At 50.1% G+C, this 26,098-nt stretch overlaps 1 protein-coding gene across 1 annotated transcript; it reads right to left on the reverse strand.

The window, feature by feature from the left end:
* Positions 1 to 1,687: 1,687 nt before the first annotated feature.
* Positions 1,688 to 23,932, reverse strand: EXOC3L4 (exocyst complex component 3 like 4; the record flags this gene model as incomplete). Its single annotated transcript, XM_082485782.1, has 12 exons — positions 1,688 to 1,850; positions 4,005 to 4,126; positions 5,136 to 5,288; positions 5,889 to 6,011; positions 8,082 to 8,196; positions 10,435 to 10,530; positions 12,493 to 12,593; positions 13,852 to 13,977; positions 15,026 to 15,143; positions 18,127 to 18,778; positions 22,953 to 23,285; positions 23,746 to 23,932. The coding sequence occupies 12 exons, from the start codon at positions 23,930 to 23,932 to the stop codon at positions 1,688 to 1,690; spliced, it is 2,289 nt and encodes a 762-aa protein (XP_082341908.1).
* Between the last annotated feature and the right edge of the window lie 2,166 nt (positions 23,933 to 26,098).

The following is a 26,098-nucleotide window of genomic DNA, read 5'->3' on the forward strand; positions in this document are numbered from 1 at the left end:
GGGCTCCCTGCTTGCACCATGTCTGCAGGACAGGGAAGCAGAGCTCCAAAGTGGTCCTGAGCTCCACACACCTGCCAGGAGATACAGATGATAGTTTACTTCTCCTTCTCCATAGCAAATACAGTCACCAAGCCAAGGATTTGCAGGAATTGTCCTGAGCTGTACTGAGGAATGATGCAGGGCAGAAAATTCCTCCTAGGATTTTCTGTCTCAGGCTCTCAATTTATACCCAATATTTCAAAGCCGTCTTTAGAAAAACACCTCATCTTGACTGTGGAGGTAGCAAGTCTACCTCAGAAAAATTTTCATATGATGCTTGTGAATTAACGATGCACTCGGTATTTCCTATCCGTCACAACAGCTCCCTTGGCCTGTCACCAGCGCCTGCTGCTCACCCGGGCTGAAATTTATACTGGTGCAAAGGAGATGAAAGAGGTTCACTACTGATGCTCTAAGCTCTACAGCAGACAAATTAGTGTTCAAGGCTATGCCATGTCCACATTTATCATATTAATTGATAGATTGTAAACATGTCTCTGTACAGAGTCTTGGATTAATTCCTGCGGAGGGCAACCTAAAGGATAAATTGGATTAAATAAAATCAGATTTGTATGGCCGTAGGCTGCTGAATGTCTCTTTTAGTCTCCCCTGCAGATGCTGGATGTAATGCTTTAGATCCCTCATGGAGCTAAACTGGTGGTCTTCAATGCCCATCAGTGGAGTGATGCTGGTTTACACCAGATGAGGATCCAATCTGTGGCACTATGCCTGTCCACCTCACGTTAGGTTTCATACTGCAGTCAGATTGTAGCAGATTAGGTAAAATACATTTGAACATACAAGAAAATGGACTAGGGACATGGTGGCCCTTTTCCATGGGACAGGGAGGACTTGAAGCCTCCCTCCACATGGCATGTCTGATCCAGGCATGTCTGCCCACACAGAGAGGCTGTGATGGCATGAACGGGTCTTTGGTCCAACAGGAGTTTTGCAAGGCAGCCCACGAGTGAGGGAAATCTGCTGAAACACCAGAAGGGCCACGGGGTTCATCGTGGAGTGCAGAGTGGTCCATGTGCTGCGTGTCCCAGCTGTGGGGTTTGGTTACCCTCCAAGGTTTTCGTCCTCAGGTGGGCAGTGGTTTGTGGCATCAGGTCACAACGTCACTGACCTTGTGTCACCCAGCTCAGCCAGCTTGTTCATAGAGGGGAAATAAGACTTGGGTGCTACCACATTCCTGACCAAGCTCTGCGCCTTGGTTGCTCAGGGGCACTAATTATGAAGGGGCCTCTTGCTCTGCTGCTGTATAATTATGCAACACACAGTCCAAGCCTTAATATAGCTCTGAGAGAACTCCTTTTGGTTTTTTTCTGTTCTCTGAGATGAGACTCACTCTTGGACCAAACAACGGAGCAGCTTCCTAGCAATAAAATCCGTATGGAACCCAGGGTGGACACAGTGCCTGGGCCGGAGCTGCTGCCCAGGAGCTCTTGCAGGAGGTCAGTGTCTTGGCGTGTCTGTTGCCTTGGGTTTTGGAACTTGGGGTAGCAAGTTCAGAAAACTACTCCTTTTCCCACAGCAGTCAAAAAGTTGCGTTTGCAGAGGAGTGAGGTGGGATAGCAGATTTTGGATCATGCCATAGAAGCAGCGTAGGAGGAGGGGGGGTTCTGACTGATGTTTTGGTTCCGTTTTAGAAGCAGCTGATGACCACTGGGGCATCAATTTCAGCGAAGAGTGTGCTGCCCTCCCCACCATCAGGACTCTCCAGCACATGGTAGCCTTGGTGAAAAATCATCCCACTCCTGGTGCGCCTCAGCCCCCGGACCGCGAGGACCGCCAGGACATGCTCCTTCCTGCAGAAAAAAAACAAGACCTCTCTCAGTCCTAGCGAGCAAAACCAGACCGGAGGTAAAGCAACCAACCACCATGCTGGAGACTAAGCTAGGCTATGGCAAAGCATCAGGGAACGTCCCCTCACTGCGCTGGAGGAGCCACCAGGACGGGGGTCTGCAGCCTCCGGAGGTACCGAGCCTGTGAGCATCAGCTCCTACCGCCCTGTGCTGGTGGGACACCCTCCTGCTGCCGGTGCTCTGGGGAATTTCCTCCTCCGTCTCCACACAGGGGTGACGTCTTTTGCAAGTTTTCCTGAGAGGCTGCAGACCTTTTATTTAATGATTATTTTGAGTTGAGTAATGGAAGTGCTAATATTTAGGAAGCTGACAGGCACTAATTAGATTAGAGCTAGGAAAGCCAACTTGGAAACATATCCTGTTCCAGTAATATCAGTATATACAAATTCAGCAACGTCTCCAAGAGCTCAGGGGAAGAATTAACAGAGACCTGAACAGGAAGCAATGCAGGTTCAGCAGGTTCCGCCTCATTTTCCAAACTTAATTGTTTAAAATAATATTACTCAATAATGGAAAGCCAGGAAATAGATCAACCAAGAGGACGAGCCTTAAAACCTGGCTTGGGTCTAAGGCTAATGATGAAAAAGCACCACAAATCACAGCCTTGTAAATGGCTTTTCTGCCTGGAAAAATGTTTTCAAATAGCTAAGCCTGACTAGCCGTCATTTATCTCCCCCATCCTTCCCAGAACAGGCACTGCCTCCTTCGTCAGCTTAGCCTGGACACTGGGATTAAGGTGGTTTTGTTGTTTGTTTTTTTTTTTTTTTTTTTTTTGTAGGATAGGTGTGTTCACCTAGGAAATTACTCAGGAACAATTATTCCTTTTCAAGTTCATGTCTTGAATTTCCCCACACAGATAAGCCTGAAGTGTATCCGACCCACTCAAGTTAAATATACTTATGAAAAATTTTGAGCCGTAGTTTTGGGGAGAGGAAAGTATATTTAATGTAATTATTTTCTGAATATTTGAGGGTACACTTCAGTGTTCTGAGCAATTTGTTAAATTTATGGTTTATTTTGATTCTGTTAAGTGTTATCCAGCAGGAACTGTGTAACCCAGTGCAAAAACCTTTGGTCTTTTTCTGAAATGACTCTGATGAAATAGAATTTTTTTTGCAAGCTGTGCCACGGATATTCCTTCTCAATGGTTGGTAGAAGAGGTCTACAGGAGGAGGTAACTTCTGATATGCAGCTGCTTAGCCATGCGCAGAGCTAGTCACTTTGTTTGTTTACTTTTCCAGTAGCCTTAAATTTTGCAGATGCTGCTTTGGAACAGCAAATGGAAAGTACAAAAGAAAGAATTTGTAACTTATTCCAAAATATAGTGGTTGCGTTGAGGCCCTTTCAGAAACTGCAGCTGAACCGTGTCAATGTCTGCTGCTCTTTGAGGTCTGAGCCTGGGAACAGGAGACAAAGTATTTGCTCCGAAGTTGGAGCCTGCAAATTGGCAAGCTGGGCTAACACTGGTGATGAACTGGAAGGGCAACCTGGAGCTTTACAGCGAAACAAGGTTCATTTGGAGCAATAAAATGGTATCCAGTGATAGAACACATGGTAATTGCTCAAAGCTGCATCAGGGGAGCTTTAGACTTAGCATTAGGAAGCGTTTCTTTACCGAGAGGGTGGTCCAACACTGGAACAGGCTTCCTGGAGAGGTGGTCAATGCTCCAAGCCTGCCAGCGTTTAAGAGGCATTTGGACAATGCCTTTAATAACATGCTTTAACTTTTGGTCAGCCCTAAAGTGGTCAGGAAGTTGGACTAGATGATTGTTGTATGCTTTTTCCAACTGAAATTATTCTGTTCTAGTCTAGTCTAGTCTAGTCTACTCTATTCTACTCTATTCTATTCTCTACTGAAAAGACTTTTGAGGTAACTTGTGTGCATTATAAGATCCAGCAGCCAGGGGAAAAAAAGAGAAAAGATACAGCCATAAAGAAGGAAAACTAAGGTGGGATTCACCCTGTTGCTGGCACCTTGACCTCTAACGTGTGGCTACCAGCAGAGGAGAGAAGCTGAAGAGCTTGGCCAAGGCACAGGAGGAGCTGGCACTGTCTGGGATGTAGCCCAGTAGTTCTGGCATCTACTGTTTCACGTACCTGATGTCTGGATAGTCCTGACACAGCTCCTTGACGTACTCCTTGATCTTGTCTTTTTTCTTCTCCCCAATGATATTGGCGATGTGGTGTATGGCAGGAAGGAGCCAGTTGGCGTCAGAGCCCTGCGAACGAGGAGATAGTACGAGGACGTCAGGGGGAAGCGCAGCGTCTGCCAAAATGTTTTTTACCTGCAGGGCAGAGCACGGCAGCGGGTCGCTTTTACGGGTGTGGGACAGCCCTGCTGCAGGCAGGACAGGCTGCCCTCGGGCAGGCAGGGTGCTGCCGGGGGGGCAGCCGGGTGGTGGCCGAGGCAGCACTGGGTGGCGATGGCAAAAGCACCCCCGGGAGCTCCGCCGGGGCCCGACTCTGCACTCCCCGATGCCCACGAGCACCCCGGGGAGCCAGACCCTGAGCAGGGCGTTGCGGCTGTGGTCCAGCACAGCGTTGGATGCCAGAGACTTCCCGCCCCCGCCAATGCCTCATAGTTTTGTGTCCCTCACTGCTGAGAGGGATCTTCCTCAGCCAAGGAACCGCCCCGGTGGGGCTCAGTGCCCCACACACCTGACTTTCCACAAAATCCAATAAATTCAATTTTGGCTTCCTTGAAAATCCCAGACGGATGTTGCCTAGCCACAAGACCCGCAAACAGCTGCAGTTTTCTCCCCATCACCCTCCTGTATGCAGACTGTGTGCCCAGACGGACCCTCTTGCCCGACTCATCTCCACGAACTGTACCCAGGGCAGGGATCCTTCAGAGACAAGATGCATCCCATGGCCTAAGGGAACAGAACCAGGACCGAGCTGCCACAGGACGAGCTTGACCCTACAGCATGTGACCCACCCTACGCAAAGCGCCCGCGGGCCGGGGGGTGTGATAAAACACCCGGCGCTGCGTTCAGCGAGCTGCCAGCTGAGCACGCACGAGCCGCTACTGCAGGGTAGCCACTGGGCTGAAAGTCCACGCCATTAACCTGCAGTGACCACCTTCCTCGCTCTCTTTTAAGCACTTTAACATTTCTCGAGGCTTGCTCTCCTTGAAAACCTGCCACCTCATTCCCCGGGAAGCCAAGCAGGAACATCGCGCCTCTGGGAATGGGACAACCCAGGAATGCCAGGAGGGAACTCACATACCTGATCGATGAGCGTATTATTAAGGATTCTGGCTTCCTGGTTCATCTTTTCACTCACTTGCTGCCGTGTCTCCTTGTTCATTTTCCATCTGGGTTTGAGGACCTGCGTTATGTATTCCTTCACTGCGTACTTATGAATGTTACATAGAAGCTCCTGGTTAAAAAAAGCAAACCTCGTGGTTTTTCTGTGGTTCTCAGGCACGGCCACAGCAGTGAGAGCGGGCAGGCGAAGCTCTGGGGTCTTTAGCGGCAGCCGAGGGCATAGAGGGGATGCACTAAGGCAGTGGACCGGCCAGCACACGCTGCCCGGGCCAGCTTTGCTGAAGGGAGCCGGTGGCTCCTCAGTAGCAAAGGGGGATATTTAGGATTGTTTTCAAAGTAGCTTTTGTTGGTTCTTGCAGATTTTAAATATAGAGCTGTTGTCACCTACTCATTTATTTCACAACGGCACAGATGTGAAAGGAGCGTATAAGCCTGCGACTCATGGAATTATAATGTTCAGTGGTAATGTTCACCAAAGCTTTTTGTTCCTCTTTAAAGGAATCGTTTTTCATATTTAAACTACAGAAAGGAAAGATGTTGCTTATTCTCACGTGGAAGTATGGTAATAGCTGAACTCCCCCCCATCAGCAGTCCCCATGGTTATAAACAGCCCCCACCACCGGAGAGGAGTCTGCAGGTCACACCACAGCCTGCAAATGACAGCATGATCCCCCCAGTGTCACTGTGCCCAGGCGCGGGACCATCTGCCTACCTGCCCCATGGGCTCCCTCATGTGCTGCAGGTGTTTGGAGAACTGCGAGATCACTGATGCCAGGGAGTCCGGCCTTTCTGTCCCCAAAATCCAGTCCTTGGTCAGGATTTTCTTAAAGAGTGGCTGAAAAAAGACCAACTCACTGATGACACTGGTTATATTCAGACTAGCTGATGCACTAGCCAAAGGCACGCAGCTGTATGCCTCCTCGGGGGGCTTGAACCGAAAAGCACAGAGCACTGACAGCGCACCCACTCTGCGTGAAGACACACCAGGAGTTCGGCAGCAGGAGCACGGAGCAGGCTGGATTTCTCTCTCTGCCCTAGGGAATTCAGACCCATGTCTCCTCTTTCTGGGTAGGGACCCCAGGGCAGACAGGAGAAGCATCACTCCCCGAGCAGGAGATGCTTTGACATTAAAGGCTCACTTGGGACACCTCATTTCCTTGCTCTGTGCCACCTTCTAAAGCACCGACTGTATTTCTTTAAGTAAATGTATTTGTATCCCTACTGTATGGATGAAGAAAAAGATGTGAATATTAATCAGACGAAACTCAGGCGTGGCTAGAAGAGGCTGTGGCGTGCAACCATGTATGCTAATGTTACATGGGTTTGTATCAGCTATGGATATGACAAGTCACTTGGTAGTGAATCTGTTAGAAATAAGCCCAGTAATTGACCACCCCTCCAGCCTTTTCCACAACAAAATCAAGCTGCTCTTGCTCACAGCACTTGCAGGGGGCTGTCTGTACTCCCTGCCAGACCCACGTGTCTGCACAAAGTCTCACTGGGATTTCCCTTCTGCTCACTGCCCTGATGTGGCAGTGGGAGAATAGCAGCTGGGAGCATCCTCAACTTGGTACCTCATGGTCAGTGATGATGTGGGAGTGATGGCACTGTTCCCCATCTGCCCTGGGTGCTCTGACCAAGTGTCCCCAGCGGGCTATTTCCCTTGCCAGGTCCCTAGAAGTAATGTGCCTCCACATAGAAACACAGCAATATCTGCTAAAGGTTTCTGGTGACACCTGGAAGAGACTCCCCCAGGGGCCAAATTAAAAATATCCCTTCTCTGGCACATCCTCTTTGTGCTTTTCTCCTCTTAGCTCTCGGGATCTCTGTCTTGAGACTCCTGGCAATCTCCTTCCCAATTATTTCCCCCCCTTGTGCCCTCCTGCTGTGCTCCCAGCCTGCTGGAGGGCTGTTTAGAAATGTTTTGTCTTGGCTGCTTTCATTTCTCAGGGCAGTTCAGCTCTCTTGCTCAACGCCTTGGCTTGATTCCTTCCTCGCCTGCCCCTTAGGCTCCGAGACAAACTCTGCAGTCACTGGAAAGTCCCCTTGGCCAGGCGGGCTTGGCTTAGATTGGAGCGGTTGTGTGACTGTCTTTGCTTCTGAAAGTCACGCTCGGTAATTTAGAAAGTGAATTAGGATGAGAGAAAAGAGGTGGGACCAAAGGCTTCATTTTCCCCATCTCTTGTGTTACACCAGCTAGAGCCAGTGGACCCTCGGCCAGCTGAGATCAGAAAGCCCCATCTATAGCACCTGGGAAGCACAAACTGCATAGCAGCACATTGCCTTTCAGTCCTCTTAACACAAGTTAAGCTGATACCAGCGCTTTATCAGCCGATAACAGAGCTTTAGCATCCTCACAATGAAAGAATCGGTCTTCCTTCACCATGGAAACAGCATGGAAAAATCACCTCTACCAGAATGAATTCTGTCCTGTCTGAAGAGGTTGATACCGGACTGTGATGGGAGATCTATGAATAAGTAAGAGTAAATAAAAGTCTTGAAAAATCCATATGTTTTGATAGAAGGAAAAACGTCCCATTGGTGCTGTCCTGCTGACTTCACCGGGCTTCACTATGGGTGAAGTTTCCCCCACAGCTTTGGCTGAGATGCTGGAAGCCACTAAATACCCTTTTCTTTTGGTTGCCATTGTACTAAAGTACACAGCTTGACAAATGTATCATTGTTCATAGTGGAAAAAACCCCAGGACGCTGAAAGTGTCGCTTTCGGTTAAGGAGGATTTCTACAAATGTTAGGCACGATACATTTCGGAAGGACCATAATGTCATGCGCTGCAAAACGAGGTCTAGTTGGTGAGACAAGGGAAGGGCAATGATCCTCAGCTGCTGCAGTGGTCCTGCACATACCCCTTATTTTTAGGAAATAGTGTGACCAAGATCCTCTTACCTGTGCTTTTGTTCTTAATTTATTTAGAAAAATACTTGTGAAGTTCCTTGTCAGATCTGCCAAAATCTTCTGCATTTCCTCAGCGTTGACTTTAAACGCTGTTTCTAACCCTGACCTAGAGAGAGAGAGACACCACCAGTGGGTTAATGTTAAAATGTAAACTATTACACTGCCCTAAGCATTTTATCCAGCATATTGGCATATTGGGCATTATTTTTAAATAAATTTGTGTATCTAGCACTTCCTCTTGGAAACACTTAATGGGTAAAAGTAATGACTCTTTTTGCACAATCCATATACCAAAAATTAATCACTGCTGAGTAACTGTGCTTAAAAAACCACCTATTTCCTCTTCAGGTGGGACAGTTCAACCATGCGAAGCAGTTGCGTAGGTTGGTTACTTTTTCACTTGAGCAACACTTCTGCTAAATGATCTCCAGGTACCTGAGAGAGCACTGAGGGGCTTACAGGCTGAGAGAGAAGTAAATAATAAAGCCCAGAGAAGGGAAAGCTGCGGACCCTGTGTCCCCCAGAGCGCTGCTGACTCACTCCTTGCAGCATCTATTAGCAGAAGCTGAGACGGTGAACTACGGAGGTGGAAACCTGTGGAGTTTCCAAGGGACAGTGTGTACTTCTGCAAGGTTTCATGCCAACGAGAAAGAGAACACAACTTCTGAGAGGTTAATGAAATCCCCAGCAGCGTGTGGGCTTTGAGGGTATTGCAAGCTCCTGGCTTTCTTCTCACTTTCCATCCCTGCCCTGCTGTAACATGCTCTGGGGGGAACTGAGGCAGCACCACCAAAATGCTGGTGGGCCCCAAGCATCCCTGGACATGCCACATCCACTGCTGTGACCACAGGGCACGACGGGTTCCTATTGCTGCTTGGTAGCTAGTTTGTATGTCTGAGGATGCCCAAGTCGGACTACAAAACACCCAAGAGCAACCCTGTCACCCCAGGCCGGGGCTCAGGTCCATAACTCCTGCTGAACACCTGAAGTCTGCGCCTAGCGCCCACAAAACCACTCTGTCAGGGCACCCACCTCTGCCCAGCAACTCACCACCTCAGCCGGACAAATATTTACCTCCACAGAGGAATAAACCCAGCGGGGCCAATCCACCACCCGAACACCTGCCAGCTCCCTGCCCAGGGCTGGCTTCTCCCTTCACCACCTCTCCAGTCCCCAGCAAGGAAGGGGAGAGAGCAATTGTTTGCAGGGCTAGGAGGAGGGAGAGAAAGCCGTCTCCTCGGCGAGGTTAGCATTGCTGGAGAGACCGTGCCATCTAGAGACTTCCCGACGGTAGTGCTCACTGCGGCTGGAGCCGTTCGCTCCTGTGAGACACCGCAACACGCAGTCCTCTGCATCTCCCGAAGAATATTTGGCATATAACGTCCCCGCCACAGGCAGTGCCGGGCAGCGATGAAACAGCATGGGATGGAGATAACAACCCAAGCTTCTCGGTGGCCAGAGCCCAGGTGTTAGCTGCGTGTCAGCTGGCTGGGTTGGCCTCCGAAGCGCCACATCTGCATGGCAGAGATGACCCCAGATGCTGAAGAGCCCCCAGGCCTCGGTGGGCCGTGTCCCTGCGTGGCTGCAGACCATCCCCCCGGGGCAGGTGCCATACGAACAGCCCCGGTTCCCCGCGGCACCGTCACCGGAGGGCTGCGGTGGCCGTGCAGGCAGCTGCGGGGTGGGAAGCGCAGGGTCACCACATCCCACAGCACTGGGCTGACGGACCAGATCGTGGGACACACAGTAACTGGCACCGTCCTACTTATGGGCAGAGCACCTCTCTCCTGAAAGTACTTTTTAATAGTCAGAGCTGGTGGGCATACCTGTTTATCAGAGGCCTTTTTAATGCATGGCTTTAAATAACTGATTCTTAACGCATTGAAAGCCCTGGCAGTTCCTGCTGCCAGCAGCCATGGCAGGGGTTTATTTGCAGGAGTGCTTTCACAGAGTTTCCTCCAGCCCAGTGCCAAAAGCAGCTGTCAGACCGTGTTGCTGGGTTTATTCTGCCAAGCTCCAGAACAAAAACCGAAAAAAACCCCTCCTCTGAGGTTGAAAGAGGCAGGCTGAAAATGAGTTTAAAGCTTTCACCAAAGCATCGGATCCATCCCTGCACTGCATTCATCCCCACCTCTGTCTCTTCACCCTTTTGCTCCACTGAAGTGACTTTTACCTGCATCCCTTGGGGAACATCCCCCCCCCCCCCCCCCGGGAGGTGAGGAAGGGCTGGAGGCTGAGCACCCCACAGGGCACCCGCAGGAGACCTTGGTCGTTCCGTTCTGGACATTGCCACCCTCTCAGACCCCAGCGACGCAGCAGCTCGGCGCGGGGGGAGCGGACTTACACCAGGTCGTGGAAGCTGTTGATGTAGGCAGCAAAATAGGGTGCAAAGATGGGGCTGTCCTGGGCAGTGCTCCACTCCACGAACTGTTCCCCGAACCTGCGGGAGAAGACATGTCAGTAACAGTAATGGCAGGGGGGACCAAGGCAGGCTCATTTTCTGTGTCCACAGCGATGTCAGGAGACACTGGTGGCTGGTCCAACCCGTCCCCTCTGTATGCGGACATGTTTTTTCTGACTGTCATAACATGTGTATGCATTGGAGGGGAATAGATGGCAGATAATTATGGGTTTAGGGTACGCCTGAGTGGGTATGCAGCACTTTTGGAGAGATGCCAGGGATCTCAGCACACCAAATCTCTGAGTTTTCTTCGCGCCGAGGGATTAATTGTGGCCGTGGTACTCAGGCTCATCACTCTGGCACTTCATTTCTCTGGCTTTTGGGGCAGTATAATACACGCCTTTTTAAGCCCGCAAAGAAAGGATTTACCTCAGGGCTGGTTTTACAACAGCAGGTGAATAGGAACAGGGCATCACACCTACATTTCCCCCTCCTCCCCAACCTCAGCGTGGCAGGTTAGGTAACTGCTTTCTGCGTAGCACAGCTTTTATGGTTTTGACAGCTGTTTTACAGCCAGGTCCGCACCGCTGGCAGGAGGCTGCATGCTCAGGCAGGCTTTGCCTGGTGGTCCCATTCTTTGTCAGGGTAAAGGGACCTGCTTGGGCCGGCCTCAGCTGCTTGCATCTCAGGTTTGTTTAAGAAAAAGCTTAAGTTTCAGTAATCCTTTCGTCTGGGCGCCCTTGCTGCCCTGGATTGCATATTACACCAATTTTGTTTAAAAAAAAAAAAAGAAAAAAAATTTTAAAAAGAGAACAAAGAAAAAAGAAAAAAAAGGAAAAAAAGAGAAAAAAGGGAAAAAAGGAGAGGGAAAAAAAAAAAAAAGAAAGAATGGAAAATCAGTACTGTGTTTCTCCTCAAAAACCCAGGCAGACTTCAAAGCCAAATAGCTGGTTTGAACTACCCTGCTCGCTTAGGGTATGGGAGACCAGCGTAGATGGCTGGGCTGTTGGAGATGGGGGTTTAGAAGGGAAAGCCTTTGGTGCACTTTGGACACCTGCCGTGCCCCGGGTTCACCATCGGACAAAGCAGCACTCAGGCTCCCCACCCTCCCTCCTGCAAAACGTCAATTAGCAAACTCCCCACTCAGCGCCTGCTGGAGGTGGGAAAATTCAAAGGTTAACGTGAAATTATTTTTAGTCTCGCTCAGAGTTGATTCATACCGAATAGCCTTTCTCCTCCGCAGATTCCTGCTCTGGCAAGTGGCTGTGAACCCCCCCAAAACACAGCGCAACCACTGGAGTTGGACAGCATGTCGCTGTGCTGGGACGCTCTGCGAGCCAAAAACCTTCCCTGCAGCATCCCCGAAGCACATCGCAGGGGGTAAAATCTGAGGCCATAACTTGGGGACTACCCAGCAGAAAAACATTATTTCAGCAAAGGTGCAGGGTCCTGTGTCCTTTGGACACTGGGTAAGTTTTAAAAAGACTCAGAAGGTGGCCTAGCTGTATGTTTTTCATAACAGAGAGGGTCCCATCATCCATTTCTATGCCCACAGCCATGGGGTGCAAGAGAAAACCCTCTCAGCAGGACTCATCCCGGGAGACCTAGATGGCGTTTTGGGCAAGCAGGATCTGGGTCTGGAGGCCCATAACTGCTGTTTGCTCATGGCTGCAGCTGCAAGCGACCGCCATCCAATGCCACAAAGGTCCTGGATGGATCGGATCGCAGTGGTCCCATCCCTTTTCAGTCAGCAGCTCCTTTCTGGAGCTCTGACCGCAGATTTTGGGACTCGCAAGAGTCCCATCTGGGTCTGTTTATCACTCCCTCCAAGTTGTTTTGCTGCTTCCTCATTACTGGGCTCATTGTGATCTCTAATTCTCCCAGGAGCAGGCCCGTGCCTGCTCGGTGCCAGCGTCTGGCCCAGTGCATGGACCTTTTCCCTGCTTTTTTACCAATGTGGGACTCATTTGGAAGGAATGTGCTGCCCGGAGCGGCGATGACCTTGGTATGAATTCATGCAGCTCTGCCAGGCACAGCTCAAGCGTTTGCGTTCCCAGGCTTCTGCTGATCGCTCCAGATATCTTCATGTGCTCCCCAATGATCTAGAAAAGGGCACGAAAACCCGCCAGTGAACAGGACAAGCATGGGAGAAACCTCCTTTGCAAGGACCTTGTGCAGCTTCGGTTAATAAAAATGACTCGCCTAGCAAAGGGGAAACAGCCGACTTGTTGCCAGGAGGTTTTTATTACTCTCTGGCAGTTTTAAAAATAATAATCCAGATCGGGCCAAGGGGCACAAACTGATTTGTGGCATAATCATTCATCCCCAATGGCTCCGTGTCCTTCTGCTCTCTGAGCATGAGCTAGACGCAGCGCTGACTGGAGCTGTGAGCTGCCCTGGTGCCATCCTCCTATTTTTGGGGGGAATTGCGGGGGTGGATCAGTCCCCGACCCGATGCCCAAGGGGAGCTGAGCTGTCCCCGTGTCCCCATGCTGAGGGTGGCTATAAGCACCGTCCCTGGGGGCCCGCACAAGCCCCCGCCTCAGGAGCGACACCAGCCACGCACGGAGGGTCGGGCATCACCCCGAAACCTTGCTCGCACCGGGGCTCTTCCCTGATTCCCATTCCCACAATCCCAGCTGCCTCTCAGGAGCGAGGCGGGCTGCAGTCCCGCGCTGGCGCTTCCTGAGGCATCCTACCCATCTGCTAATCCAATTCAGACCTGCCTTCCCGGTGATCACACAACGTGTAATATTCCTCTATGGAAAATGAGTCACGGCAGCCGGCAAAACTCTTTGATTTTCTTTCTTTCTCTCTCCCTCTTTTTTTTTTTTTTTGTATTATTTAATTGAAATGACTCAACCCTTTGAGTGAGGAGAATGAATCCAAACCCCTCCTGGCTTTATTACCCTATAGTCCCTAAAACTAGTTGGTGCTTTTGTTTTTTATACTGTTTAAATTGGAGTGGCTGTCACTGCCTACGGCCTTTCCGTGGCTGCTGCAGCCCCGGGACAAAGTTGCTTTTTCAGCCAAGGGGTTTTTCTAACAAACCTTTTCTTTCCGCCTTTTTTTTCCTCTCTTTCTTCTTTCTAATCAAAGAGATTTAAAGACTTTAAAATCAGTTGCCTATTATGTTGCTGACACAATTGACAGCAGGTTTAATTTGCAGCTAGAAGGCAAGCGGGAGAGCTAAAAGTTGTAATAAACTGCATTTTCTGCTCTAATGTATTCTGCCAGTGCGTGACTAACATAAACTATCGCAGGAGGCGGTACCTCCACCCCAGAAGGTAATGATCCAGTTTCCCTGGAGCCACAGAGCCCCCCCCCCCCCCCAGTACTTTGTCCCAGCTAATTAAATACCGTTTGAATATCAAAGGAGAGCGAGGAGTGGTAGAGGTTTTCCTTCACTTCTGGATGAACTTCCTTCTCCCACTTCTCCGTGACCTCCAGTCTCAGGATGTTTCCAAAATAGCTTTTGATTTTCCCCTAAATGTTAAACGTAGGAAGGAAACATGCAGCTCAGGATAACGAAGCAAGCACGAGTAAAGCGGCTCGCGGCGTTTTGCTGCGTCCGCACGTGTGTGGGGCTCACGTGTGCGGCGCGGGAAGGTAAGCAGGGTCAAAGGTCTCGCTCCAGACCCCGTCAGTCTACCCAGGAACTTGGGGAAAATCAGGAGCTGTGCTGCGTGGGGGCAAGGTACTCCCAAATCAAGGGAGAATCGTTCTGGCATGGAATTATTGTGTCAGCTGTTTGACTGCTTGATTGCAAAGTCCTCCAGCGTGTGCAACGCACAGGGTCAGGGTTAAAGATCAAACCGGTCCTTTCTGGCAGTAAAGCCACTTGTGTAAGTGGCAGCACTGTTCAGTCCTCGCTGATAAATCAGTCTTGCTGCTGGTGAAACAAAACAATCTTTCACCAGCATGATGCAGCGATACCTATTCAGCTGGGTACCTCGAGCTCACCTTCGGCTGTGCCCTGTTTCCAGAAATGGCTTGCAAGAAAATGTCTGAGCCCAGCAAAGAGCCAGGAAAGCATGTAATCTTATACAGGGTCCCAGCCAAGGACAGCACAAAGACAACTGCAGAATGGGTTTTCTAGGAGGAGCTGAACCACGGGGAGGTCCTCTCCCTAAGCGCAAAGTAGTGTGGCTGTGGCAAACCTCAGATGTGCTGGAGAAACTCACCCACCATGAAAGTAGCAGCTAAAATGTCTTTACACCTAACTTTGCAATGCTTTTAGTCTGATGAAGCCCAGCTGTGACCTTTCGGTACGCCTCTGCCGTACTGTATGGGTCTGGTACAGTCCTTTTCGCTCTGCGATCATCCAGGTTCAAGCCCATGGCTTGCTTCGGTCCCAGAACTGGTGTTCAGGATGTTTTGCTTTTGATTAAAGGCCGTTCTGCGCGGTGCTGGCAAGACTCAGCACCTGGTGGGGTGAGGCACCGTGATGCAGCCATCCAAGACCTCTGCCCGGGAGGCTGGGGCTCCCACACCCTTCCTGGGGGGCACACGGGGGCAAGGTCAAAACTCTCACCTTTGCAGAAGCGATGTAGTCGTTCTTCAGTTTATCCCAATCAGCCGGTGTTAAAAGCAGGGACAGGTTTTCTGTCTTAACTTCTGGTTTGAGATCAGGGTGACCCAGAAAGAGTTCACTGGAAAGATTCAAACGAACAAATTATGTTGCCTCGGAGTGTAAGTAAACCGATGGAATATTCATGTGGCATGAGCTACATAATTATTAAGCCGTGAGAAATATACTTAAAGCTTAAATTGTGATGCTTGTTTTCAAGCTTTAACAAGAAAATCTTTCCTCACTATTCAAAATCCTAATTATTCAAAATCAAAATGATCTAAGGTTCCAGCCCACCTTAGAAATCATAAGACTTCTGAGTTGTTTGGACGTGAAAAGCGCTATGAGAATTTACTTTTTTAAATAAACAACCTGAAGCTGATTCATTTGACTACAAGCCTGCGAAATGCCTTTCAGGGTAATTCCTGTAGCAGCGTGCTGCTTTGGAGTTAGCCCATCTCCCCGGCCCCTCTCCGGTCTCACATCACAGCTCATGTCAGCCTGTTCTTTTTCCCTGCGCACTATCCCTAGCAAGGGGAGGCGGCAGAGCCGGTCCCGCTCTGCGCAGGGCAGCCTCTGGAAGGCGTTCCCATGCTGGGGACACAGGCCATCGCCGCACCGCGCTTCCTCCGCAGATGGAAGCGGTGGGTGGACGTGCAGCTACAGAGTCCGACTACAAAGCGCGCTCAGCTGACACACCACTCGCTTCCCTCTGGATTGCAGTGTAATCAGGCCAGCTGATTAGCGGGGAGGCAGGGAAAGGGAGGCAGTGCTTGTGTTTCTCCCTCCAGGGCGAGAAACCCGTTACTAGCCTGTACAATTGAATGTGCTACCCCTGCAATCTGCCACGGACCATGGAAGCATCGCATCTTTCAGGGTGATGAAGGTGGAGAGGAGAAAGAAGAAAATGCTCAGGCACTTGAATAAGTTGCAAGCAGTCACCTGGGTAGCAAGGAACACAGCTGCGATGTCCCCTACACACAACCTGTTCGACCACCGAAAAGCGTTCCCATCGTCAAACCAGCGCCGAGCACGCGGTTAGGTTTGGATCCAAGTGAGGATTGTACCGTACAAGGTCAGGCTGGGGCAGAGTGACTGCTCAGCAGAAAAAAAAGCTCAGCCTGCTGATAGTGTCCTGGAGTCAATGCTCCCACAGTCATGGTACAGATTTCCCGGAGAGGTACATCTGCACATGTGGAGCATTGCACAGCCCAACTGCTGCAGGAGTCTGCTGCTCGTTTAATAGGAAACCACAGGTTTAAGTACAAACTCTCTGCTATGACTGAAAAAACTGGCTCAAAGTTATACTCGAGGAGCTTATTCTCCTCTCTTTCTTTTTTTTTTTCCCCCCATTTGTTTGAATTGTAGCATCGATAATGAGTTTGGGTCAGACAATTTCTTCTTTTTGGGGGGATGGGTCCAAAGAGCGGATGAAGTTCTTTCAGAATGGGAAAATCAAATGGAAACAGCCCAACCTGGGAAGGTGATTGCAAGCAGCACCCGAAAGGGCTGCAAGCTCTCAAAAAGCTCTTTCACAGCAAGTTAGAGAAATATGATGGGGGCACTTTTCTTTGGTGCAGAACCTGGAAGCTGAAGCTCATTTCTTCCCCCCTCTCCTGCAATGCTGGGGTGCAGCACGGTTCCCAGGGACCAGGGACATGCAGGAATTTCCTTCCAGATGAGATCGACAGAGACAAGTGAGGGAGAGGGGCAATGAATGGGAGTGTAATTCCCATAGTGTAACTCCTGCCATAAAGCTGCTCAACCTGTGCCATGATGCTAAGGGAGCTACACATATGTCAACATGGTCACCACACCGTAAATGAGGTTTTAGGAGCAACTAGTCAAGTTCACAGAATAAATCTGTTCAGGGCTGTTCAAAACAAAGACCATCTGCAGTCCAAATATCCCTGAGCCAAAAGCTACCCAGGCTAGGAATGCTCTGGGCAAATGTCACTGCTGCTTGCACTGCTCTGGCACTGCCCTCTCCCTGTCCACTTTTGCCCACTGTTTGACTCTGTGTTGGTACTCCTGCCTTCACTCCCTTTTTGGTTTGTTTGAGGGGTGTCAGTTGGTTTGCGTTTGTCCTATCCTTGGGCATCTGGTTCAGGCCATTCCTGGAGGCTGGTTACTGGGGGAGACACGATTTTGCTTTGACATAGCTGTTCTGTGCTTATTAGTAGACTCATCTCCTGTGGATACTGCCTCTCTCCTCCTTCCCACACCATTGCGTATTTCTGTTGGGTTTAGTCTAGAAGCTCTTCAGTGCTGGAATGACGGGCTGTGGTCTAGCCCAGCGAACAACTGAGGACACACAATGCCTGGACCTTCTGCTGGTGCCTTAGATGTCTCCTGTAAAAGGAGGCAATGTCCAGCTGCACCGTTTTTACTGTTGTGAAGAATTCCTGCCTTTACTCCCACACGCATAGGGTGCCCTGAGGATGGTGTTTGATATGTCTATGTGGGTCCTAGAATATTTTAGTTACCCCTGAGTTACAGGGAGCTTTAACAGGTCCTAAAAACCATGGACCTCCCATTCAAGTAATGGACACGTCTGAGCCAGAGCCTTTGTTTTCATGTGGCTAATTCCACATGGTGATGTCTCGGTACCTCCTTGAGACGAGTCTGACCCCTGAACATGTGGGGGTAACGTGGCCTGTTTCCAAATGCATCACAGTTTTAATTAAACAGGAAGAAGGCATGGCTCCCCCACAGGTCCCTCCCTGTGCCTGGAAAAGTCATCGGGCAGCTGCTGGGCCTTACAAAATATTTGCAGAAAGCGAGCAGGTTTATCAGCGCTGCAAGGAGGAGCTTCCTGGCATGTGAGAACAGTGAGTGGGAGAGGAAGGGGAAAACGAGGTAATTTAGATCTGTGAAAAGCAGCAAGTGTTTTATCCACAAACCTTTGTCCCCACCTATTAATAGATTAGCTATCTGGTTCTACTGTAGAAGTCACTGCGTCTCTCTTGCAGGAAACTGAAAATAGTTCGGGGTTTTCAAGGCACCCTGTGGCCCTGCCGCTCTCCACAGGAGGCTGAAGCAGTGTGGCAAGCGTAGCATCTTACCTGCGGTAGGTGTTGGCCACCCAGTCGAGCAAGGCATACAGCTCGTTGAATTCCAGTGGTCTCTGGGAGAGATCTTGCAAGTGTGGGGCAACGGCCTTGTGAAAAGCCTCCACATACACGTCACACACCTGGTACTCCTCTGGGTAGCACTTTTTTACTGATAACTTGATTTTCAGTAAATCTTCCTTCAGGTGTTTCTGGAGCAAATCTAAGTGGAGATCAAGCCAAGAACTATCTTCTTCCTTTGATGCCATGGGTACTCCCTGGACTCTCTTTCTAGCGCTCTCGTCGACAGCTTCCCTCCACACCTCCCTCCACTTTCTGGGTGTGCCGAGCAAGTCCGACGCAGGGCCAGCAGCATTGCCTGTGTCAGGGTGAGCTGCTTCTTCACGGGCAATTAAAGTCGCCAGGGAGCTCAGCATGGTATCCTCTACAGTGGGATGCTCCAGTGTTCCCACCACAATGGACTGGATCATGTTTGTGATGGAGTTATAAAGCAAATCCACGTCCTTGGATTTCCTCACAAACTCCTGGGGATTATCTTTGTATTTCTCAGCATCGCGTTCAGCGATAATCTCATCTTCCAAGTATTTGATGCTTGCAAATGCTTCCAAAAGTTGCCTTTTCTGAATAAGTTCATTGATTTCCATTACTGCAGAAAGAAGGGGGGAAAGGGTCGGGACAAAGCAGGCGTTAGGTGATTGACAGGTTGGGAATGGGACAAGATGCCCCACAGGGAGGCTTTTAGGGCTGCTCTGAGTAGCCAGGTCCAAACAGCGTCTGTTAGACTGACCTTCCCCCGCCGATCTCTCCAGCTCCTGTTTGACACAGGAGAGGAAAGCAATCACTGCAAATTGAGCCACATCTCTATACTGCTGGTTTCAGAGGTAAGAAATGTCCAAAAAAAAGTGATTATAGCCCTGCAGGAAAACCTCAAGCAATGGCTAACAAGGCTGCACAGAAGGGGGACAGGGGTCTCAGGCTGCATAAAACTGCCCCTGGCTCTGCCCTGCTGTTAGTGTGGAGCTGAAACGGGACTGGCAGAGGGAAGAGTTTGTGATATAACCTCCCAGCAGGATTTCCTTTGGCAGGAATGCCCTCCTTTCCCAGCATACCAGTGTGCTCAGCACAGCTCCGCTGCTGCATTGGCCACAGCACCTCTGGCTTGGGGATGTTCCAGCATGTTGCCTGAGAAGGCAGGGGAAGGCCCAGGGGTCCAGCTGGAGGGGTGGGAAGGAGCACAGTGGGACAGACCCCTTCGGGCCCTCTGAGCTCCCGGGCCAGACATCTCACTAGAGGGTCTATCCCTAGCCTACCCCCCAGCATGTTCCCCAGAGATACCAAGGCCCTGGGGGAACAGGATAGTGGCTTGGGGATGCTTCTGATGCATTTTTGGGAACATTCCCTGTTCAGATGTAACCCTGGGCAAACCCTGGCCTCCCCTCCTGTCCTGATTTTGTGCATTATCAAGTTTTTCTAAGATACTTCCCTAACTCATGTCATGGCTAAACTGGCTTCTGCATTTCTGAAGACTGAGCAAAAAGCTAACACAAACTGCAGAGGTTGTCACTGGTGATTTGCATTATGAGGACTCCTTGAGATGCAGGGACTGAGGTAGCAAGATACTGACCCATCCGTGGCTGGCCATCCTTACCAGCCTGTGCTTACCACAGGAATTGGCCTCTGAAAGATCCCTCTTATCTGTTCCAGACATTTAGATGTTCTGTGAATGCTTGTGGTCCTCAGCTTCCTCTCAACCAAAAAGAGGGACTTCTGGAGGACCAGAAGCCACAGCTTCTCAGCTCTGCAGTTATTGCAATCTGCAGTAAGCCTTTTGCTGAGGAGTGAGGAAAGTCTCTGGGACGATGGTCCCAGTGTCCCAGCAGGAGGAACCGGAGAAACACCAAAGCATGTCAGGTATGTGAAGTTCACCCACCTGGTGTGGTTCAGGGTTGGGTCACCTGGCTGTTTACCTCCTGTACATAAACCTGCAGTCAGATGCCAAGCACTGCCTTTCACCAGTGACATGTGTTTTCCAAGCAATGAGCACTGCTGTCCCTGGGCGGTTTGGGAAGGTGCGTGCATTGAAGGAGGATCCAAACCTGTGGGTGCTTTCTCCTGGTGCTCAGTTCTCACGTGGGTTTTCCCCACCTCCTTTGCTTTTGGCACCCACTACCAGTACTGGCTGGTGTCGGCTGAGCTGGGGGAAAGTCACGAAATACTGTTACCCCCAAAGTGCCTGATGTCTACTGAGTTTCCCATTTCTTTTTCAAAGCCTTGCTGGTGCAAGAACCACTGCCTACTTGCCAGTAATATAAGAAGTATTTGCCATGTGTTGAGGAGATCCAAGAGCACCGCTAGCTTTTGCGAGGCCCCGGGAAGCTCTTGCCATATCCAGCATCATAACAGATGCTCTGAACAGGAGATCCCACTGTGATACTGGGCATAAGGCAATATTAAAGAGGAAAAAGGAAAAGGTATTATTTAGACATGTGTGGCCACTGCTTCTGGGATGAAAAAAAATGATACACAAAAATTGGACAGCACTCAAAGAAGATATGAAGGACTGGTTCATAACCCTTAATTTATGCCCTTGGGCTTGTCTGCACACAGATTTTAAACCATATGCACCAAATAAACTGTGCAGTGTGAAAGTATCTGTATGAAGGCAGAAATAAATCAAATAACTCAACTATTAATGCAGCATACAATGCACAGGGCTTTGAGTGCCTATATGGAGCTACAGTTTCTTCTGCGCTCAGAGGGGAGGGAGATTGTGCCAATTAACTTCCTCTCTTCTAGATAAATTAATATAAATCCTGTGTTTGCACAAGTACTTGCAGTGAGAGACTAAAGGAATACATTCTGTTCTGTTTGTCAAAGTGAGAAAACACCATTTAATCACCACCTAGGATAATTATTCAGGGAGGTGATATTGGGTGCTAAATGGATCTTTAATTTAGCAATACAAGATCAGCCAGCTGGTAGTTGAAGGAAGACAATTGAAAGGCAATTAACCATTATGCAGCTTAATGGTGCACATGGTGGAGTCTCCATCGCTTGCCATATTTATCTCAGGATGGGATGTGTTTCTGACAGAGCTGCTCTAGTCTAGGCCAATCGCGAGTTATTGGGCACGGGATGGGCCTTATTCATGCAATTCCTCAGCCTGTTTATTGCAGGAGATGAAAAGGGCTTATGGTAATGTTTCCTGTTGCTCCTCATCTATGACTCTTTGTAAACGGACTGGCAAAGTTTGTGAGGCGGGCTCAGATCCAGATTACCAACTTCACAATGAATCAGTGCAAAGCAGTAAGAAACTTCATGGCACAGCAGAGCAAGTTACAGCAGTGAGACGATGTCAGCCCTTCTATCTGATCCCCATGACATGCAGTAGACCAAGAATTTTTTTGTAGAAATTTAGGCTGATGAAAGGTCAAGCTACATTGACTCACCTCAGCCCATCTCCTGGTACCTCTGCCTTGAGAAGGTGGAGGAGACCAGTGCTCAAACCACGATCAAAGTCATTGCAGTCTGCCCATGCTTGGGGAAAGGTGAGAGCTATGCTGAAGGTAATTATTATAATTTGACTAAGACCTATCTGTATAATGCTGACAAAATGCATGAGAATAACCAGCCTGGGGAAAACAAACCAAACAAATACTTGAATCACTGCTGTTATGAGAAGAACTGAACTGTGTTCAGTTTTGGGCCTCTCACTACAAGGACATTGAGGTGTTGGAGCGTGTCCAGAGAAGGGCTACAAAGCTGGTGAGGGTTCTGGAGGACAAGTCTTATGAGGAATGACTGAGGGAACTGGGGTTGTTTAGCCTGGAGAAGAGGAGGCTGAGGGGAGACCTTATCACTCTCTACAACTACCTGAAAGGAGGTTGTAGAGAGGTGGGAGCTGACCTCTTCTCCCTGGTGACAAGTTATAGGATGAGAGGTAATGGGTTCAAGTTATGTCAGACGCGGTTTAGATTGGATATTAGGAAATTTTTTTTCACTGAAAGGGTTATTAAACATTGGAATAGGCTGCCCAGGGAGGTGGTGGATTCACCATCCCTGAAGGTGTTTAAAAAAGGGTAGATGTGGTACTTGAGGACATGGTTTAGAAGTGGTTTTGTCAGGGTGGGTTAATGGTTGGACTTGATGATCTTAAAGGTCCCTTCATACCTCAGCAATTCTATGATTCTGTGATTCTAAGAATAGACAGAAAGTCAGTGTAAGAGGCTAAAAGCATCTGCAGAGGTCCCTTTGCAAAGCAGTCTCTAGGATTAGGAGCCAAGGTGGAAGTGCCAAAGCAGATCACATCCAATCCATCTTTTTTGCCCTTCAAGGCCTTGCAGCAACCTACAGAGCGCAATCTGGGGACCATCAGTCTGAGAGCTGAAGAGCAGAAATTGTCCAAAAGTGCACTGCAGGCAATAGTGTAGGAATAGCCCACACTGCACTTCTGGATACTGTCAGACCAGCAGTTCCCAAACTGTGATCAGCAGATTGGTGACTTTTATGTATGACGCGCAATATGACTGCTGATATGTGAGCCAACAGGTTGATGTGGTGATTGTAAGTAGGTTGTGGATACGGTTAAACTAACGTAGTGGAGGCCACGGAGCAGCCTGTTCAGTGACGGGCGACCTGCCCCAGCTGGGCCAGGTAACAGCCCAACGAGTTTGTGCAAAGGGGTGACAGTTGTCTCTGCCCCGTGATGAGATGCCTGATTCTTTAGCATCCCTGTTGGGCCCAAGAATTGCAAAGGGTAAATTAGCTGAAGGTTGCATATACCCTGCCAAGCAAATTATACTGGTGGCTTTGCTTCTTACCTGAAAGAGGCTTGCCTTGAATGAGCTCTGCTTCTAGCTTCTCACCAATCTCCTCCACACCATTACAGATCGTGGGTTTGTTCTCCTCGTAGCTCTTAGAGAATCGCAAAGAAAGCCGTTTTCCATTCCAAGTGCCAGTACCCTCCTTTTCTTTTTCTTTGTTCTGATTTCGTTTTGATTTCCGGATGCTTAACATTGTTTTAATACCTCTTTCAAAGAAGCCACTGTCCCTACTGTGCAAAGTTGGGCTGCTCAGGTCAGAAGCAACCTCCATCTTTTCCTCCCCTGTACTGTTTGTTGGAGAGGCTGGTTCTTCAGTCACGCTCCTCGGGGCTATCTCCGAATTTCAGTTCATCTTGTCTTTCAACAGGGGGTTTTCCAAACAGGTTGACAGTAATCACTGCAATGCATAAAACAGCAGAATTAGTTGAGACGCTCGTAACAGGGTATTACTGTGTCTCCAAAGTCAGTCCTGGACTGACAACCTGGCCAGTCCCTTTCCTGTGCCTAATAGAAGGACAGAGCAAGTTGTTCCAGCCTGTAGCTACTGAAACAATCTCTCTACCCACAGACACCAGGTGCTGGCCTGCTTTTAGCTTTGGAAAGCTCTACTTAACTCCATAAATCAGGCAAGAGGCACCTATTTGTCCAGCATCAAGGAATCGCCAAACATCAGAGATGCTGAAACGTGTGTAAACATACCATTTGGCTGGTAACAAGGTATGGTTTTACTTTCCATTTTTCTAGGTGGATTTCCAGACATGTAGGATTGATAACCCTTCCTGAGCCTCACTGATGTGTTGCCTTTTTATGATGTGGATACAGCAACTTTGGGTCGTGCTGCTGCTTCTGCCCTGCTCAAGCCCTGCCCTGCCGCTGCTGGAAGGTGGCTCAGGGGTGAGCGGTCCCAGCGGGTGGCTGAGCTCTGCTCTAGCCCCTTCCATCAAACCCACAGCAGTCTCCGCACTCCGAATCGTCATGGTTACGGCGCGGGAGGCTGTACGATGCAGTGAAGGTTCTCATCACTCATCCTGCCTCAGCGCGCGGCTGCCCGGCATGCTGAGAATGGGTATCTCGAGGGCCAAGCAAGCCCCTGCGTGAGCTGCAGGGGATGCTGCAGGAGACATCAGATTTCAACAGAAGTGCTCCTGTCAGTGCTCCTGTCTGTAGTCACATTCCTTGCACTGGCTCAGCTCCTGCCCTGCTGCAGACAGATCGGCTCCCCTCTGCCCACCCTGAGGGCTGGCCTGGGTGCTGGGGAAGGGGGAAGAGAGGTTTTGCCTTCCCTCCCTTGCAAAGGGCTCTCACCAGGTCACCAGCTAACATGGCCCGCTCACGGGCACGCTGTACATTGCAGAGCTCTGAGGATGGGAAATGCCACGTTTCCCCACAGCGGGCTCAAGGCAGCTCAGCGATCAGTTTAAATCATTAAAAACAGCTATTGCTTGAGGTCACCCAGGAACTGCCGGTCTCAGGCCTGTCCAGCGCACAGGAGCAGAGACATGATTGCAGTGAACAGACATGTTGAAAATAGATCTCAGCCTTCCTCGAGCCGAGTTTGGCCAGAGTTTCGCTTCCTTGGGCACGGTTATTTCCCAGGCTGTAAACTGCAGGGACCGCGTCTTCTCGTGGGTTTGCTGAGCTGCCCGCACAGCGGGGCTCAGCCCCTGCCTCACACCTTCTCAGGGGAATATTCAGCCAGTCATTGCCTTGCTCAAGAGCTCACCCCACCACAGCCCATACAGAGGGTGGGAGGAAGAGGAGGGTACCCCATTTTCCAGGGATTTCAGTAGGAAGGGGGCTGAGTCCCTAGCCCAAACCCTGCACAGGGGCTCTGTGGCTGGAGCAGAGCAGGAGCGATGATCAAAGGGGTGAGCTGTGCGGTGGAGGGAGCCAGGGCAGGAGGACCATAAGAGGAGAACCCATAAGCAAGAGAAGGGATACACACCCTGGTACCAACCGAACCGATCCTCTCCGCAGCGAGATGGGATAGTGTAGGCGTGATCCACAGAAATTGAGGGCAGCTCTGTGCCACAGGGAAGAAGTCCGGGTGCTCTCGCCCACCTCAGCTCACTGGAATATTGTCCTGAACGTCCGCGCTGGCCGAGGGGCTCCCTACGGGCACGGCGCCGCTCTCCATCCTCCTTCGCCCTCTGGAAAAGAGCTGTTGGAAATGGAAGAAAAAAAGGCCTGTCCCCACCTGCCCAAGCCCTCCAGCACCTTTGTCTGTTTGCTCCCCAGGAGAAACTCCAGCAGTGTTTCACTTTCGTTATGTCTGGGCATTTAAAAGAAGGGGAGAGGCGGGGGAGGAATGCTGAACGCGCTCCAAGCTTTGATTCAAGGTTAATTATTTACCCTACAGATGGAGACAGAAGTGAGACCAGGGGCTTGACAATGGGGTGGGATGCTGGGCTAAGCTGGCCCGAGGCAGCTGGGGGAAGAAGGATTTTGGCACCTGGTCCTGCCCCGGCAGGTTGAATCCCCACGGTGTCTGGGTGTGGGGGTTCGAAAGCAGCCCCAGAGCTGATGACTGGGAGCTTCACCCCCTTCTGCCCCGTTTCTGGAGGTCACGAGTGGCTCAGTCCTAGTAATGATTGCCAGGTGTGGGTGAGGGACGGGAGGGCATGTGTTCTGCGCTTATACATTTATATATTCACCTCCTCGCTCCTCACTTTGCCCCAAGGGCACTTATTTCCATGGGGATGCTGGCCCTGGAACCTTCCATCCCCAGAGCATTTGGGCACCTCAGAGGGAACTCAAAGCAAAAGTGCAAAAAAGGGGTCTGAGATATTTAAACAACATTAAACACAGTCACTTGGCTTGTCATTGAGTCCTGTAGGTGACTTAAGCCTGGGGACCCTGCGGTGCCCGGCCAGAGGCGAGCCGGGCTGTCCAGCTGGGCACACCAGGCAGTCCCAGGCAGCTGAGACCCCGGTGTAAATCAGGAGGTGCCACCGCGCCATAGGCAATGTGCATTTCTTTGCTTTAGGAGCCTGCCAGCACGACACATTCCAGTCTGATAGGGGAGATCAGGAGGTTGACTGAGGGATCGATGCAATAAAATAAAGTCCTGTGGCATTTGGACTTTGTGCGGGGCAGAGGAGAAAAGAGAGGTTCATAACTACCCTAAGGCTGGGAGAGGCTGT

Source organism: Vanellus vanellus (genome assembly GCF_965231255.1).
Source record: "Vanellus vanellus genome assembly, chromosome: 6".
NCBI classification, from domain to species: domain Eukaryota; kingdom Metazoa; phylum Chordata; class Aves; order Charadriiformes; family Charadriidae; genus Vanellus; species Vanellus vanellus.